Source organism: Narcine bancroftii, chromosome 1 (genome assembly GCF_036971445.1).
Source record: "Narcine bancroftii isolate sNarBan1 chromosome 1, sNarBan1.hap1, whole genome shotgun sequence".
Classification (NCBI taxonomy): Eukaryota; Metazoa; Chordata; class Chondrichthyes; order Torpediniformes; family Narcinidae; genus Narcine; species Narcine bancroftii.
Window position 1 is genome coordinate 38,166,903 of NC_091469.1, and position 18,784 is coordinate 38,185,686.

Below are 18,784 nucleotides of genomic sequence, written 5' to 3' on the forward strand. Positions count from 1 at the left end.
AAGGATCAGGTCCTGAGGATTTATTGGCCTGAATGTGCTCCAAGGCAACTGTCAAATCCTTCCTGGTAGTTCCTATCTGGTACAGGAAATCACAATTTATTTCCTCAATCTTATTCACAGTAAAAATTTCATCTATTGCCTGTAGCTCCACATAAAGACAGTCATGTTGATCATTAATGGGACTAAATCTCTCCCCAGTCACCATTTTTCTCTTAATAAACATGTGGAATTTCTTGGGATTTTCCTTTACCCTGTCTGCTAGATACATCTTTTTTGCCTTTTGATTTCCCTCTGAAGTACATTCCTGTACCTCATACTCTCCAAGGGATTTGCTGGATCCAGACTGCTTAAATCTGACATACGACTCCTTCTGCTTTCCTTAATAATCTAAAAGTTCCTTGGTCTTAGTTTTGAACTTGCTCAGTAACAGAATCTCTCAGGTAGGGAATTCCAATGATTCACCACTTCTAGGTGAAGAAACATTCTCATCTCATTCCCAAATGGATGTCCATGAAACTATGACCCCCCCCCCCCCTCCCACCCTCTAGCCAGGAAAAGATCCTTGCAGCTACCTTATCAATCTTTTAGAATTTTGAGTGTTTCAATTAGATCTCTTCTCATTCTTCTAATAAATGCAAGCTTGGCATTACAGGGACTATTTCAGTGAACCTTTGCTGCATTTCATCTATCCCAAGTAAATTATTCCTTGAGGGGGAAGGCCATCTCTGTACACATTATTCTAAATGTGCTCTCACCAGGGCCCTGTACAATTGCAGCAAAACACCTCTACCCTTGTATTGAAATCCTCTTGCAATAATGCCTTCTTAATCACTTGCTGAGCTTGCATGTCATGCTCAGGAGCACACAGTTCCACCTTAATAAAAACAGCACTCAATCTCTCCTCATTTATAAAATACTCCATCCTTACTTTGTTCTGCTAGTGTGGACAATCTCACATTTTCATCCTCACATTCCATCCATATCAAATCATCTCTTCATTCTTTCTCTCTGCTTTCTTTCCATGAAGAAATTCTCAGACCACCCCTGGTGTATTACTCAAATCTTATATGCTCAAATTTTGTTTTATTGGCGTCTAATCAAACGTAAGACTTGAAGCAAGTACATGCAGGAATCCTCCAGTGTACCCTGATATTCATATAATCATGATTGACCTGCACCAGGCCTTACCTCCTCCACTTGTGTCTCTACTCCCAGTGACCCAGCTTCCACATTCTCTGGGGTAGAGAATTCTAGATATTCATCAACTTTGTGAGAAGTTCCTACACACCTTAATTTAAAATGACTACCCACTGATCTGGTAAACGTGCACCTTTGAAATTCTCCCACCAGTGTAAACATTTCAACATCTGCCATTTCATGCCACCTCAGGATCTTATATGTTTCAATTAGATCACCCTTCATTCCTCAAAGCTGCAATGAATATAGATCTAATGCATTTAGCTGCTGTCAACAAGACAAGCTTCCAGTGCCAGGAATTAAACTACTTAATTTCTATTGCCAGTATACATTTTGCCAAGAAGGGGACCAAAATAACATTTTTTAACTCGATAATTTCTAAATCACCTGGATGCTAAATATTGCAGTATCTGCCCCAGAACTATACATCTCTCTCTGTAGTAAAAACACAATTCTGGAGAAACTCAGCAGGTCAAACAGTGTCCTTTAGTAGTAAAGGTAAAAATACATAATTGACGTTTTGAGTTAATACATTGATGAAGGGCTCAAGCACAAAACATTGGTTCTGTATCTTTACCTTTGCTATATAAAGGACGCTGCTTGACCTACTGTGTTTCTCCAGCTTTGTGTTTTTACTTCAACCACGGTGTCGACAGATTTTGATGTTTTACTTCCATACATCTCTCTGTATTCTGCTCATCTACAATCTTTCTTCATTTAAATAAGTCTGCTTTTAGTGTTCTTTCACCTCATACTTTTCCACATTCAATTTTCACCCACTCACTCAATCTATTTCTATCTGGTTGTAGAACCCCAAATCCTACGTTTGCGTCAAAAGCAAACCTAGATAATTAACAGTCTGTGCCTACTCCATATTATTAAAGTAAGTTGCAAATAAGTGAGGAAGAACTGATCCTTGGAGCAATTCAATTGTTATATTTTTCCAACTTGGAACAAAAAATGTTAATTCTAACTCTTCTTTGCAATAGCCAATCTTGAATCCGTGCTGATACATTTCCTAATACCAATAACTTTTATTATTAGGGAACCAATCTTTTACATGTCACCTTGTCAAATGTATTCTGAAAATCCAAGTACAGTACATCTACAAGGTTTCCTCCATCAACTCTGCTTGAAGAACTCATGCAAATTTGGGAAACATGCTTTACCTTTCATAAGGCTACGCTGATTTGGTTTGATTACATTTAGCTTCCCAAAATATTTAGCTATTTCTTGATTATAGATGCAAGTATATTACTAATGAGTGTTAAGCTTAGAGGCTTATAATGACTCACTTTTTGTCCTAAATTTTGACCTGAAATGTTGATTCTGTTATTTTTCCACAGATGCATTGTTGAAATATCACTATGTAGCGGCTGTGTAGCGGGCCGAGTGGCGCTCAGCGCGGTAATGCGAACCGCCACCGTCAGTGCAGTGCACGGACTTACCTAAGGGCTGGCATGCTAGCGGTACTGAGTGCTGAGGGATGGCACGTTGATCAGCTGGGTCCCCTGCTGAAAGGCACGGGACGTTAACAAGTCTCAATTTAAAACTGCTGGTCCCGTGGACCAGCAGCTGTCCCTTAACAAGGTCCCACCTTGTCCTGTGGACCCCGGGACAGGCAGGGAATAAAAGCTGCTTGTAAAGCTTCAATAAACCAGTCTTGAGTTGACTACTCTGGTGTGTGTTTGTATTTCTTTAGCAGCTCTACCGTAGTAGCTGCTATAACTACCCTATTGAAACATCAGGTTTTTCTTGTTCCAGCTAAACATGTATTTCTCTCTCCTTTTATATTTATGATATCTTGGGTTATTGTTGTAATTTAATTTGCACTATTTGCAGTTAGTGCATCTTGGAACCTGGGTGCCTGCAGTAAGAAATAATTTGGGCCTATTTATAAATTGTACTTGTGGATATAAAACAATAAACTCTCAGCACCATAAGCAAAAGCGACAACAGTAGCAGCGTCACTGCAGAATATTCACAGCATTTTCAGTTTTCATTTCAGATTTCCAATATCAGCAGTTGTTTTCATTTTTATAAATTTAATTTCCCTGTTATTATTTTCCCAGTCACACTCTCAAGGGGTCTCACACATCTTCTAGCTACCCTCTTCCATTCCAAATTTCCTTAAAAACCCTTGCGGTTCTTTGGGGAATACCTGTTAGTTTTCTCTCATAATAAAATGGGAGAAAAATCGATCAACCTTTTAATCTCTTGCTGCGAACTCTTGGTATTATTGTATAGGCCAGATTTTGACTTGTATTTTCCTGGAACTTCTTTGCTGATCATTTTTAAAAAAAATCCATGACTTTCCAAGTCGCCCATCAGTTTTTTTTTTCTCTGTTGAGTTGTTGTCAGCCTAGATTTTCCATCTCATTTACAATCAATCATTGTATAAACCATAACGACAGCAAAGTGGAAAACTGAGAACTTGGTAAAAATAGACAGATGCCATATTGAAATGAAAAACTGTATACCTTTATAAAAAAATCGCATATAGTTTAAGGAATCAAATTTGAAACTTTTATAAAATTTGGAAACCACATATGGATTTTATGACTAAAAGTCCATCCACATTGCCCACCCTTCTCAGTTAGTAATTATAAAAAATAGCCAATAAATATTATATGTGTTAATAATATTATATATGTAGAGGTAGGTGTTCTTCCCTTTTCATTTTTTATTCTTCTTTCTTTTGTGGAGGAGGGGGGTTGGGGAGAAAATTAAAAATATATTGTATCATTTTGTATGGTTTATTAAACTACTATATTACTGAATTTATACTTTGCATTGATACAAATGATGAATAAAATAAAAAAACCCATTGTATAAACAATGCAGGGCCAGAGTGACTACCAATAGCAACCCCCTCCGCCCCCCTCCCCCCAAAGCTCAAACATCTAGTGGCTTCACAGCTCTTGTACATGCTCTGGGCAAACCAATCATTAGATGTGTATGGTGACATGAAATAATGATACCGCATCTGCAACTGGATCAAAAATGTTAGGCCTGCTCTGGTGGAACCTCAAGAACTGCTGACTGAGCAGGTCCCATGATATTAGTCTCCTGACTGTGGTGGCTGAACTCAGGTGTCCTTCAAGTACCCGAGGCTGTGACTTTCTCTTTGACCCCTGTCTTCGCTCAGACTTGACTCTAAAGCCCACCAGTCCCCACTCTCTGATTTGCTGCACATGATCCATTTGTGCATGCAAATCAAAATGGCTCCATTTTACCTGCACTAACCATTCTCATGTATTCATTATGTAGATGGGAGAGGTGTGCTTCTCTAAAACACACACATTTCTCCATACTGTGATCATTAGTCCCAGTGGAAAATACAGAAAACTGGACTTCAGGAAGAGTGTGGAAAAGATTTACAAGAATGGTCCAAGATTTTTAGGTCATGTGGTAAGACTGGAATATTTCTCCCAAGAGTAGAGGAAATAAAAACAGTTCATCCATAGTATGGTACAACTATTTTCACTAATATCAACAGAGCACATGGAGAGAAGCTGTCTCTTCTGGTAATTGGGTCATCAATTCAAGGTAGTTGGCATGAGAACTGGAGTGAAATGTGAAGTTTCTCCATGCAGGCAATTGCTATGATCTGGAAAAGACCTGAGAGGGAAGATAATAAACTTAATTTCAAACCTTCAAAAGACTGATGCAAATCATTTGCAGAACAAAACTCTATTAATTAGTGGCCTAAAGTGAGGAGCTTATTCAAAGGCACACACACAAAGGAGTGGAACTGGTATAAGTTTGTTGTTCGGATAGCTTAGAGTGGTACCTGTTGCCACTCCTCAGAATGCCAGTCTGGGGGGCAATTGATATGATTGCAAGCTTGGACGTTGCCTGGTTTTGACCATGGACAGTTCTTATCCTCAAGGGTTGCAGTCTCGTTAGTTTCATGAGACAGGAGGTTCATACAGAAGACATCCCTGGTCTGTAAACCAACCCCACAACTGGACGAACAGGCGCTCCACTTTCCAATTTCCCACCTGCAGAAAAGGAAAAGAAAATGTCATCCATCTGCTTCAAATTAGAAATTTAACTGTGGTGGGCATTTTTCACATTTCTATGCAAGTTTTACAAGAAAATCTGCATAAAGTTGACGCCTGCAGGTCCAAGGTTCCATGACTAATCGTAAGTATAAACATCTGTGGCAGAATGTATTCCCTGAGCTTGTAAAACACTGTCATGCCAGTCAGCAAGACAACTTGTAACAAATGATTTTCAAGGTACTGCACTCATTCATATGCAGTGAATGATGATCTCATGCATTGATCCATTCTTTAAGGCTTCCCAAACCATGCAAAACTCAATTGAATTCAATTTATTGTCATTTACACAAGATATTAGAAGAGCTTTCCTTTGATTTCCCTGCAAAGACAAATAAAGAGTCATCAAGTAATCTGGTGCCATGACTGAAACAAGAAAGAGAGCAAAAGAGACTCCCTTCAGAAAAATCGAGTGGCCATGAATCTCACTGCCTCCACCTCTGTAGCTGCAAAGCTCATTGTCCAGCAGTGAACCCAAGGTTCAAGGTCCCATATAAATATCGCATCTCCTCAATCGTTGGTTCTGAGTCCTGAAGCGCTAGGAAACCATGGGCACTCAAGGACTGTCAGGATGCCCATTCGCCAGTGCACCCTAATGAATTCTGGATCCCATTCCTGGTTTCCTGAAGCTGGTTGTCATCAGTCTGTGGCCTAGCGTGAGGACATTGGGTGCCCAGCGTGAACCTCAACTGCTGAAGCTGCTGCTTGTGCTCCACACGGCAACCTGGTGTGTTGGCCGATGAAGACTTTGCAGACCCCTGTGCAGTAGCTGCCCACGCAGATGTTCTGTGGTGCGCGAAGCAGCAGGACTGGCTCCAGTGAAATTAATGCTGCATTATGCCCAAAGGAGGTCCATGCTCCACACGCACCAGTGACAAGGACACACACAACCCCGAATAAAGAAGTCACCGAAACAGACTCTTGGTGTTTTTATCACCAATGATGGGGTTCTGGAGCACGCTGTTGCCATCCACCATATACGTTTCTGGGAAAGGCCAGGGCCAGTCGTCGCTAATGGATACAGTGGCTGGCCAATATAACAGCCTGCTTTATGCATGGGATGAACTCTCTGGGCACGTTTCTGTTCAACACAGGAGCTGAAGTGAATGTCCTTCCCTTGACTGGCTATGATACCTGTACTAGGAGTACAGGCTCAGTTCTCACGGCAGTTAGCAAAAATATGATCAGCACGTATGGCAAACGAACCATACCCTTGCAGTTTGGTGGCAACAAATTCTCCTGGAGGTTCACACTGGTTGCGCTCTCTCAGCTGTTGCTTGGAGCGGACGTTCTCAGAGCTCACTCGCTGCTGGTAGATACAAAAAACTTTTCAAACTTTTCATCTCGGGAAACCCAAATGACCCACCCTACAATTGGGCTCAGTGGTGTACTCCACTAATAAATTTTTCAAGGATCTTGCAGAGTTCCTGGACATTGTTGTGCCACAGTTCTCCATGGCTACACCCAAACATGACATCGCATATCATATCCTGATGAATGTATCTCCTCTTTACCCCCGAGTCTGTCGACTACTGCCCAACAAGCTGCGTCTGGCCAAACAAGAATTTCTCAAGATGAAGGAAATGTGGTCGCGTGCAGGTCTGACAGCCCGTGGGCTTCCCCACTCCACATGGTGCCCAAGGCTACAGGAGACTGGAGGCTGTGTGGGATTACAGGTGGCACAATGATGCCACCCTCGCAGACTGCTAACCTGTGCCTCATATACAGGACTTTACCGGAAATCTCCAAGGGGCCAGGAAGATTGATTTGGTCTGAGGGTATCATCAGATCCTGGTGAGTTTCTGCGTATGTCATTTGGCCTTAAGAATGCTGTGCAGACATTCCAACGGCTTATGGACATGGTGGTTCAAGGAATGGTCTTTCTCTTTGTGTACTTGGACAACATTCTCACCACCAGCCACTCCCATAAAGAGGACCTTTAGCCCCTGAGTTTACTCTGCTACCACCTACAAGACTTCAGTCTAACAATAAACCCCCGAAGTGCAAATTCAGGCTGTCCTCAATTGACTTTTTGGGACATGAAATCAGCAGGCCAGGGTGTCATCCCATTATCAGCTAAAGTGAAAGGCATCCTCAAATTCGCAAAAACGCTCACAGTTAAAGGCCTACAGGAGTTTGTAGGAAGGGTCAATTTCTACCGTCGCTTTCTGCCATCTGCAGCCCAGATCATGAAGCCCCTGTTCGACCTCATGACCATAAAAGCCAAGGACCTGGAATGGACAGAGGAGGTGATGACAGCGTTCGAGAACACAAAAAGCGCCCTGGCAAAGGCAACCCTGCTGGTCCACCCACGAATGGATGTGGTGACTATATTAATGGTAGACGCATTGGATTCAGCAGTGAGCAGAGTATTGGAACTGAGCATCAATGGATACTGAAAGCCTCTTGTGTTCTTTAGCAGGTACCTACGTCCTCTGGAGACCAAATATAGTGCTTTTGATAGGGAGCTACTGGCCCTGTACCCGGCAGTTCAACATTTCTGCTATTTCCTGGAGAGCAGGGACTTCACGGTATTCACGGACCACAAGCCACTAACATTTGCAAAAGTGTTGGATCTGTGGTCAGCCCGACAGCAGCGCCATCTCTCCTATATTTCTGAGTTCACCATGAGGATTAAGCACATCTCTGGTAAAAGTAATGTGGTAGCGGGCATAGCGATGCCCATCTCTGGGGATTGACTATATGGCGCTTGCTGAAACACACAACAAGACAAAGAGATTCCAGCATACCGAACTGTAGTCACTAGTCTGCGCCTTGAGGATATCACCTTTGGACCTAAAGGATCAACTCTCCTTTGCGATGTGTCCACAGGTCAGCCTCGCCCAATCGTCCCAGCTGCATTTTCGACCCACATCACGGATTGGCATCCCTCAATTTGCACAAAAGTCCACCTGGTTTTCGACAAATGCATCTGACATTGACTCTTGAAGCAGGTCGCTTACTGAGCTAAGATGTGCAAGGACTGCCAGACAGTTAAGGTGCAGCGACACGGAAGGTGCTGCTTCAACCTTTCAAGCTGCCGCAACGAAGGTTCGAACACGAGCACGTCGTCATCGTCGCCCACTCCCAGTGTCGTGTGGGTCAAAATACCATTGTGGACAGGTTCACCAGGTGGCCAGAAGTGGTCCCATGGTTGAATTGGTATATGGGGCTCCACTCGTTGTGTCTGAAGATCTTGTACCAGCAACCCGAGTACAGGAAGAGCCACCCTCTGAAGTCCTAAATAAATTCCGCGAGCGGCTCGGCAAACTGGCCCCAGTTCCCACGTTATGACATGGAATCACACAACTTTGGTCCCGAGAGAGTTAAAAAGCTGCCACCGAACTGCAAGGGTACGGTTCGCGTACCATACGTGCTGATCGTACTTTTGCTAACTGTGTTTGTATGTAGACCACCCCTGCAAGGGCGTTATGAAGGACCAATAAAAGTGCTGCAGCATAATGGCACAACCTGTGTACTGGACATAGGTGAGAGATCAGAGACATTCACAACTGATCACCTTAAACCTGCACACCTAGACCTGGACAAGCTTGAAGCAATACCACCAGTGAGTAAACGAGGGAGACCACCCAAGCACAGCAGGAAGGCAGAAACAGAAACACTGGTATTAGTGCCTCCAAAAGCCAGTTCTGAAGGTGGGGGGGGGGGGGGCGTGGGGGCTCATGGCGGCTTGCCTGCCATGAAATTGAACCAGCTTGGGATGCCATCTTCAGCAATGGTGGCGTGCGGGTGGATGGGAGCACGGGGATTTAAAAAAGTGTGCGGTCCAACAGTAAACTATTGTTTTCCATTTGAACTCAACTCAACTCAATTACGACTCTTCATTTTGATCCACGATACAGCGACCACACTTGTATCTTAGATTTGTTTGCTGTAGAATTATTGGAAGAAACTTCCATGATGATTTTCCCATAAAAATTCAAATATTGCACCAACACTTGTTCAAAGGCAATGTGCCAACTCCAACTGGCCTTCAAATCCACTACAATCATTCTAAGTTTCAATGCATTTTACAGGGCCTTTGTTAGAGCACACTTTATGCAATAGTCTCTTTATCTGAGAAGAGGTTTCTGATATGAAGGGGTACAATGAAAGTTCACAGACCAATCCCTGGGATGACAAGACTGATGTTTGAGGAGAGATTGGGTTGATAAGGCTTTAATTCACTGCTCTTTTGAGCAATGAGAGGAGATCTCATAGAATATTCAAATAAGACAGTCTCTCTCTTGTTTACCTCTGGAAGATAACCTAGACTCCAACAGCTATGTAAACATGTCAAGATTATTTCCTGTTCAAAGATGAACTTTCACAGTCCATGTCATATATTGAAATTTAAAGCCTTAATATGATATTGATTTGATTTGTGTTACTTTGTGGCTGTGAACGGGCTGGAATATGACAATCGGCAGGCGGATGGAATGGAATTAATGACTGTTTTGTCATCAGTAAAATTTCAATTCAGCTTTGGGATTATAGCTGATCAGAATCAAAGAGTTTTAGATTTCAGTATAAGGTTCCAGTTAAACATGGATAGGCATTTAACACTGGTTGACAGATTAGTTCAGATGAAAGCACGATACTGTAACAAAATTGAGGTTTTAAATGGTGAGAGACTGGAAGGTGGTGTTATTCAGAGGGAATCATATGTCCTTGTAGATAAATCACTGAAAATTACAGTCAAGCAGTTGGAAAAGGCAAGCACTATGTTAGCCTTTATTGAAGGGATATTTGAGAACAAGATTAGAGATGTTTTGCTTCCAATTATATAGGGTCAAAAAGCATAAAGGGACGTGGAAATCTGAAATAAATGCAGCCACGCATCAGTCACTTTCTACCCGATCTATGACATTGCCTTTGCTTCCTCCACAAGCCCCCTCCTTTGTCTAAAGTGGGTATGTCTCCAGTGTTATCAAACAACCTGAACCATGTGCAGTGCACACCTTATCTACATAAGGTGCCACAGTCTGGTGTGGTGGTGCTGAGTGAGTATTCTAAGGCTCCCACAGCACTGATCAGCGTGGGCTGGAAAAGGAGCAGCTTGAAGGGTAGTCTTTGCTTGTTGGTTGGTGGAGAGGGATAGTGATGGGGGAAGAAGAGGGGTGGTTGGGGAGAACCCACTCGCATCTGGTGAATTGGTTGGTGTGAAAACATGAGTTAGGGCCCACATCTTCTGGTGCAGGAGTGCAGGATAGGATGGTTTGGGTCGGATTGGGCAGTGCAATTGGAAGCTCCACCCTTATGTGGCTTTCCCTACAATGCTCTTTCCAGAGAGCACTTTGTCTCTTTGAGTCACCTTCAGGGTGGCATTGTTGAACTTTGTTTCAGCCCTACAAACAGGAGCGGGTGCTAATCCATCCAGGAGGGCAATGGCTTCCCAGACCCCAGTCCCATGAGGGGTAAGACCACCCCTCTAAAGTTGGGCCATGCTGTGATGACTAAATAGCCCCCCAAGGCAACAATCATCTTTGTGTTCTTGGTGAGTAGCATTCATGGGTGCCCCTGTAGATGCCCGATTATTGCCCACTCCCTGATAACATACATCTCCTCCCTAGGTCCTATTCTAGAAGGGCAGGGAACTTGATCCCCACCGCAGTCACCATCCATAGGGTGGTGCCATCACCAGCCCCTTTAGGCTGCGCCTGCAAAGTGTTGTTAATCACCTGTGTTCAGACAGACTGTCTAGTGCTTGCTATCTGATGAGAGATGCAGACATTGGGGGCTCCATCATCCCACAGCAGCAGCAGCCACTCAGCTACACATTCAACTGACCGCTAGCCTGGTTAGCTCCTTGGTGGAGTAGACACGGATCTCTGTAATTGCACAGTGACCACATGTGTGCCCACTTAAAGTCTCCCCAATTTTGGCTACTTCCCCGTTTTGAAGGATTGATGAGGTGCCTTTGTGGTGGGTCTGGGACTGTATGGTCACTGGTCAGGGTTCCATTCACACATCCCCATCCCCCGACCATATGGCAACATGTTCCCCCCACAAAGCACAACGGCTCGGACTTTGACTGAGTTGAGCTGCACTTTAATCAGTTGCAAGCTGTCGCTAGACCTTTCATCACTAGGTTGGTCACTCAGACTTAGGCAGTCTACACTGCTTCCTGCAGTGCACAACAGTGAAACTTGAGGGATTCTATCTCCCTACCTTTCTGGGCACCCTGTTAGCCTAATTCTCCTATAATTTCCTGACGGTGTCTCAGGAGAGATTCCACAAACCGAAGAGCTTATGACTCCTCTTGTCTTGGGAAATCCAGACATCTCAAGGAGGGATGCCATGTGGTGTCCAACCTTCTCCCCTCGTGGGTCCAAACTGTCAGCCCTGACTAATGGTCTGCTGTAGTCAGCTTGTAAACTAGTTAAACCCTGCACTATCATTAGACCACCTGGGAATTCTACTCTCTTGTCCTGAGGCTCCCTTCCTAGCTATGGGACCCTTCCTGCCAGTCTTGTTCGCAAGAAAGCATGCCATAACATATGCACACACACACACAAATATGTTCAAATATCGCGACTGCGTGCGTGTGCAGCCGAGATTCCTTGAACTCCAGGTGCAGTGCCAATTGTTGTGCAGGAAGGGAATAGTTTAATGGGTTCAAAGAGCAATGAGTCTGGACACAGGCTGAACACAGGAAGGATCCTTATTAAAACAAACATAAGGGGACTGCAACAGAGATAACACACACTAATACTCTCAATCACAAAACACAATATAATCAGTCACATCCGACTAAACTTTATCAATACTAGCAACTGTGTACTGACGTATAATAACCAAGGAATACAATGTGCTACCCGCCATTCCTTGTCTAATATGAGTACAGTTCCAATGCTATCTAACAGTTCCAATCCCTATGTAGTCCACACCTTACCAACGACTCCTCCAGTGTGTCCACAATCACAAACTGGAGTGGAGAGCAAAGAGCAAGTGCTACTTCATGTGGTGGACTTCATAGAACAGTAAGCTGGAGGGTCTGGGTCAGATAATCATTAGTTGAATAAAAGGACCAATGGACAAGTGTGCACTAATGGATGGGTGGAGTACAACCTTGATTGACAGGTGAGCCAACTCCTGACTAGGTTGCAGTCAGAGTGGTCACGTGACCTTCCACAATCCATAATCCCACCAGATTCCAGACATAGAGACCACATGATTCTCCACAATGCCACCTGGTTCCAAATGTAGAGGTCACATGACCTTCCACAATCCGACACAGGTGCCAGATATCAGGGATTTTACTGTACTATGTATGAGTTGTCTTGAGCTTAATTCGTAAAACAACCTCTTTTACTGTCACTTCATTTTTGGTACACATGACAGTAAACTTGAACTTAATGTAATGTGAAATGCTATAACTTACAATATACCCACTGTAGATTGCTGGTAGATTAAATAAAATGGTAGCAGAGTCTTTCAAGTGCAAGTTCCTTGAGAAAAAATGGATCAAGATGTCATCATCCCTGCCAATGAAGGCACCTAATTTGCCCCATGGTATTACTGCATTGAACTTTTTTGATGTCCGTTTTTTTCTTCTTTATCGCATTTCAGTCAGAATCTTAACCAAAATATGTGTCCACTGGAATAATGAGGGCTTTGTTAACATTAACACTGTACTTCATTCCCCAGATATTTATGAATAATATATTTTTTCACAGGGTTTGGAAATTTTAATCTTTTAATGCATACTCTGACTCAATGGATTATATTTGCTGATAGATTGACAGAAAGGCTAGACAAACAGAGACAGACTCTGCTTGTAATAAACCAAAGTCTTCCCATAATGTCAACTAAGATAAATATCCCTTTGGTTCACTCATTTTTTTCTGTGTAAAGAGTCAGAAATATGGTCTTTAGGCAAAGATTTGCTCCGGTAGAAAGATATCGAAGATCATGACATCCATTTTACCAGGGAAATTCAGTTTTTTTTACAACTCAGCATTGACATTGAGGTCAATTATTTCCCAAATTGTGGTGCCAAATACAAAAATTTTCAGTTTGAAATGACCTTCATTACCACCATTTTTAAAAGAAAGTTCGGAAGCAGAGGCCTCCAGAGGCTGTATTATCCAAATCTGACATCCTTTCTATGCTCTTATGGCACTGCCTGGAATAAACAGAAGCAATAAATCAACCAAATTTTTTGGACTAACTTCTTTACATTCATGATTGATATTTGTAATAGAACTGGTGACAGCTAAGATGGAGGATTAATTGAAGAATTAACATGGGTCCAATGGGCCAAATAGTCTTGCTGTGTATTTCTTAGAAGTCTGAAAGCTTAGCAAACAGATATCCTTAAATTACTACTGCTGGAGTGTTTGCTGGCAATCCAAAGGCAAAGACTACAGACCAGAAAAATGAAATAGAAACAGAACATGTTAACAATAGTTAACATTCTGACAGGGCTTAGCAGGCAATACAGGGAGAATGTTTCTCTGGCTGGGGAGACTAGAACCAAGGGGCTAGGGGAGTGGTTCTCAACCATTTTCTTTCCACTCACTTACCACTTTAAGTATTCCCTATGCCATAGGTGCTCTGCGATGAGTAAGGGATTGCTTAAGGTGGTATGTGGGTGGATAGAAAAGGTTGAAAACTGTTTTAATCGTACCCTATTGACTCGTTATGTGAACGGTTTCATAACTCCAAAGGAAATGGACCAATGACAATTTTTCTCAAGCAAAATATTTTAGTAACAATTGGGTCTAGAGCAGAGATTCGCAACCTTCCCATCTCACTCACATACCACCTTAAGCAATCCCTTACTCATCACAGAGCACCGATGGCATAGGGATTACTTAAAATAGTATGTGAGTGGAAAGAAAAAAGGTTGAGAACCACTGGGTTAGGGTCTCAGGATTCGTCCTGTATCTTCTTTCTTTGGCTTGGCTTCGCGGACGAAGATTTATGGAGGGGGTAAAAAGTCCACGTCAGCTGCAGGCTCGTTTGTGGCTGACCAGTCCGATGCGGGACAGGCAGACACGATTGCAGCGGTTGCAAGGGAAAATTGGTTGGTTGGGGTTGGGTGTTGGGTTTTTCCTCCTTTGCCTTTTGTCAGTGAGGTGGGCTCTGCGGTCTTCTTCAAAGGAGGCTGCTGCCCGCCAAACTGTGAGGCGCCAAGATGCACGGTTTGAGGCGTTATCAGCCCACTGGCGGTGGTCAATGTGGCAGGCACCAAGAGATTTCTTTAGGCAGTCCTTGTACCTTTTCTTTGGTGCACCTCTGTCACGGTGGCCAGTGGAGAGCTCGCCATATAATACGATCTTGGGAAGGCGATGGTCCTCCATTCTGGAGACGTGACCCATCCAGCGCAGCTGGATCTTCAGCAGCGTGGACTCGATGCTGTCGACCTCTGCCATCTCGAGTACCTCGACGTTAGGGGTGTGAGCGCTCCAATGGATGTTGAGGATGGAGCGGAGACAACGCTGGTGGAAGCGTTCTAGGAGCCGTAGGTGGTGCCGGTAGAGGACCCATGATTCGGAGCCGAACAGGAGTGTGGGTATGACAACGGCTCTGTATACGCTTATCTTTGTGAGGTTTTTCAGTTGGTTGTTTTTCCAGACTCTTTTGTGTAGTCTTCCAAAGGCGCTATTTGCCTTGGCGAGTCTGTTGTCTATCTCATTGTCGATCCTTGCATCTGATGAAATGGTGCAGCCGAGATAGGTAAACTGGTTGACCGTTTTGAGTTTTGTGTGCCCGATGGAGATGTGGGGGGGCTGGTAGTCATGGTGGGGAGCTGGCTGATGGAGGACCTCAGTTTTCTTCAGGCTGACTTCCAGGCCAAACATTTTGGCAGTTTCCGCAAAGCAGGACATCAAGCGCTGAAGAGCTGGCTCTGAATGGGCAACTAAAGCGGCATCATCTGCAAAGAGTAGTTCACGGACAAGTTTCTCTTGTGTCTTGGTGTGAGCTTGCAGGCGCCTCAGATTGAAGAGACTGCCATCCGTGCGGTACCGGATGTAAACAGCGTCTTCATTGTTGGGGTCTTTCATGGCTTGGTTCAGCATCATGCTGAAGAAGATTGAAAAGAGGGTTGGTGCGAGAACACAGCCTTGCTTCACGCCATTGTTAATGGAGAAGGGTTCAGAGAGCTCATTGCTGTATCTGACCCGACCTTGTTGGTTTTCGTGCAGTTGGATAATCATGTTGAGGAACTTTGGGGGACATCCGATGCGCTCTAGTATTTGCCAAAGCCCTTTCCTGCTCACGGTGTCGAAGGCTTTGGTGAGGTCAACAAAGGTGATGTAGAGTCCTTTGTTTTGTTCTCTGCACTTTTCTTGGAGCTGTCTGAGGGCAAAGACCATGTCAGTGGTTCCTCTGTTTGCGCGAAAGCCGCACTGTGATTCTGGGAGAATATTCTCAGCGACACTAGGTATTATTCTATTTAGTAGAATCCTAGCGAAGATTTTGCCTGCAATGGAGAGCAACGTGATTCCCCTGTAGTTTGAGCAGTCTGATTTCTCGCCTTTGTTTTTGTACAGGGTGATGATGGTGGCATCACGAAGATCCTGAGGCAGTTTACCTTGGTCCCAACAAAGCTTGAAAAACTCATGCAGTTTGGCATGCAGAGTTTTGCCGCCAGCCTTCCAGACTTCTGGGGGGATTCCATCCATACCTGCTGCTTTGCCACTTTTCAGTTGTTCGATTGCCTTATATGTCTCATCCAGGGTGGGAACCTCATCCAGCTCTAGCCTTAGGGGCTGTTGAGGGAGCTGGAGCAGGGCGGAATCTTGGACTGAGCGGTTGGTACTGAAAAGAGATTGGAAGTGTTCTGACCATCGGTTGAGGATGGAGATCTTGTCGCTGAGGAGGACTTTGCCGTCTGAGCTGCGCAGCGGGCTTTGGACTTGGGGTGAGGGGCCATACACAGCCTTTAGAGCCTCGTAGAAACCCCTGAAGTCGCCAATGTCCGCGCTGAGCTGTGTTCGTTTGGCGAGGCTAGTCCACCACTCATTTTGGATCTCCCGGAGTTTGCGCTGAAGATGGCTGCATGCGCGACGGAAGGCTTGTTTCTTCTCTGGACAGGACGGCTTTGTAAGGTGAGCCTGGTGGGCAGCTCGCTTCTTTGCCAGCAGCTCCTGGATTTCCTGGCTGTTTTCGTCAAACCAGTCCTTGTTTTTCCTGGAGGAGAAGCCCAGTACCTCTTCAGTGGATTGCAGTATGGTAGCCTTCAACTGATCCCAGAGGGTTTCAGGGGACGGGTCCGTGAGGCGGGTTGCAACGTCGAGCTTTGCTTTGAGGTTTGCCTGGAAGTTTCCTCTCGCTTCGTCTGACTGCAGTTTTCCAACATTGAACCTCTTTCTGGGGGCTTTATTGTTCCTGGGCTTTGGCTTGAAGTGAAGGTTGAGCTTGCAGCGAACCAGCCGGTGGTCAGTGTGGCATTCCGCGCTAGGCATGACCCTGGTGTGGAGCACATCTTGTTTGTCACTTTCTCGCACCAGGATGTAGTCCAGGAGGTGCCAGTGTTTGGATCGGGGATGCATCCAGGTGGTCTTAAGGCTGTCCCTCTGCTGAAAAAGGGTGTTTGTAATGACAAGCCGCTGTTCTGCGCAGAGCTCCAACAGGAGGCGCCCATTGTCGTTGCACTTGCCGACGCCATGCTTGCCCAGGATTCCTGGCCAGGTTTCTGAGTCTTTGCCGACACGAGCGTTGAAGTCGCCCAGGATGACAACCTTGTCGGCTGTAGGGGTACGTTGGATGAGGTTGCGCAGGTCGGTGTAGAACTTGTTCTTTTCTGCTGGTTCCGCCTGGAGGGTTGGAGCATAGACACTGATGAGGGTGATGTGACGCTTGTTTTGAAGTGGGAGTCGCATGGACATGATTCGGTCCGAGAGGCCTGTCGGAAGGTTTTCGAGTTTGGAGGCAATGAAGCTCTTGACCATGAAGCCTACACCAGATAGGCGTCGTTCATCCGAAGGCTTGCCAGACCAGTAGAGTGTGTAGCCCGCGCCGCGTTCTTGGAGGCTGCCTACATCTGCCAGGCGGACTTCACTGAGAGCGGCTATGTCGATGTCAAGTCTGAGGAGTTCATGTGCAATGAGGGCAGACCGACGTTCAGGTCGGTGGCTGTCAGTCTTGTCTAGCATGGTTCTGATGTTCCAGCATGCTAGCTTGAGTTTGTGAGCATCTTTTGAGGGGGAGGACGTGGAGGGGGAGGACGTGGAGGGGGAGGACGTGGAGGGGGAGGACGTGGAGGGGGAGGACGTGGAGGGGGAGGACGTGGACCTGTCCTCGGGCCTGCGCAAAGGAGCTTTTAGGTGGAGTGCAGTGCGCGCAGTACTGGCCCCACCCTTTACACCCATGGTTCGTGTGCCGTGGCCAAGCAAGCTGGGACGTGGCAGCGAGGTCCTTGGGTCGTAGGTTTTATATCGGAGTGGCCTTCTCCTATGCAGGTTTCTTACCCGGGCTGGAGGGGCCTGCCTCCCCTCCTAGGTCGGTCCATACTGCCCGGACCGGGGCCGAGGCCGCCGCAGTTCACCCTGTGCCTGGACTGGGGCCACCGCCTCCCACTCCCTGCCCGGACCGGGGCCTCCGCCTGCCTCACTCGACCGAGGCCGGGGCCGCCGTCTCCCCCTTGCTCCTGCCCGTATCGGGGCCGCCGCCGTCCTGTATAATCTAAAGGTTAACCACCAGGTTGGATCGGCAGTAAAAAATAAAGTGAATGTTGGCATTTGTTTCGAGGGGAATAGTGTATAAGAGTAAAGAGGTGTTGATAAGACTCTATGGGGCACTGCTGAGACCTCATTTGGAGAATTGTGTGCAGTTTTGGGCCCCTTAAAGGATGTAATAATGTTGGAGAGAGTCCAGAGAAGATTCCAGGAATGCAAGGGCAAGCATATGATGAATGGTTAGCGGCAATTGGACTCTGTTTATTGGAGAATAGAAGAATGAGAGGGGATCTCATCAAAACATTTCAAATGCTGAAAGGATTGGAGAGAGTAAATGTGAATAAGATGTTGTAGCAAACAAAGACACAGTAATTGGTGTGAGTCAGTTTAACTAATTTTACTGGAACTCCCATGTGAGCTTATAAGCACAACCCCCATGATACTTTGCTGCTCCCGGGACCATTGTGATGTCAGCCTGGAGGGCTGGCAACGCTCCCAGTGTCTAAGGGCTCAGCTCCTTGTGAGCCTGCACCTCCATGATCTGGTTCGCTTGAGGATCGGCGCAGCCTGCTACGTGCCCCCCCGACCCCCCGAACCGGTGTCAGGAGGTGATGAGTCCATTTGTTGTATAAAGTTCTTTCATTTTTGGATCTCTTCTCCATGGGCATGCTACTGGCACCTACTGCTCCAGGTCGATGTGTGCCAGCTTGAGGCGGACAATAGTGAATGCTTCTTCACTGCCTCTGATGTTCAGTACACACTTCGTTCCATTGAATAGGAGCACTTTGCAAGGACCCTCGTACGTTGGCTGAAGTGCAGTTTGATGCATCCCCCTGTGCACAAACATGTATTAGCAGTCCTTGAGCTCCCTTGGGACATAGGAAGCAGTCAGAC

The 18,784-nt window shown here is 45.4% G+C and overlaps 1 protein-coding gene across 1 annotated transcript in view; it reads right to left on the reverse strand.

The window, feature by feature from the left end:
* Window positions 1-18,784, reverse strand: part of LOC138757501 (ADAMTS-like protein 1) — a 133,234-nt gene that overhangs the window by 95,884 nt on the left and 18,566 nt on the right. The window contains exon 3 of the mRNA XM_069925344.1: window positions 4,991-5,201. Within this exon, the coding sequence (XP_069781445.1) occupies window positions 4,991-5,201 (211 nt within the window). The remainder of the gene's footprint in view (window positions 1-4,990; window positions 5,202-18,784) is intronic.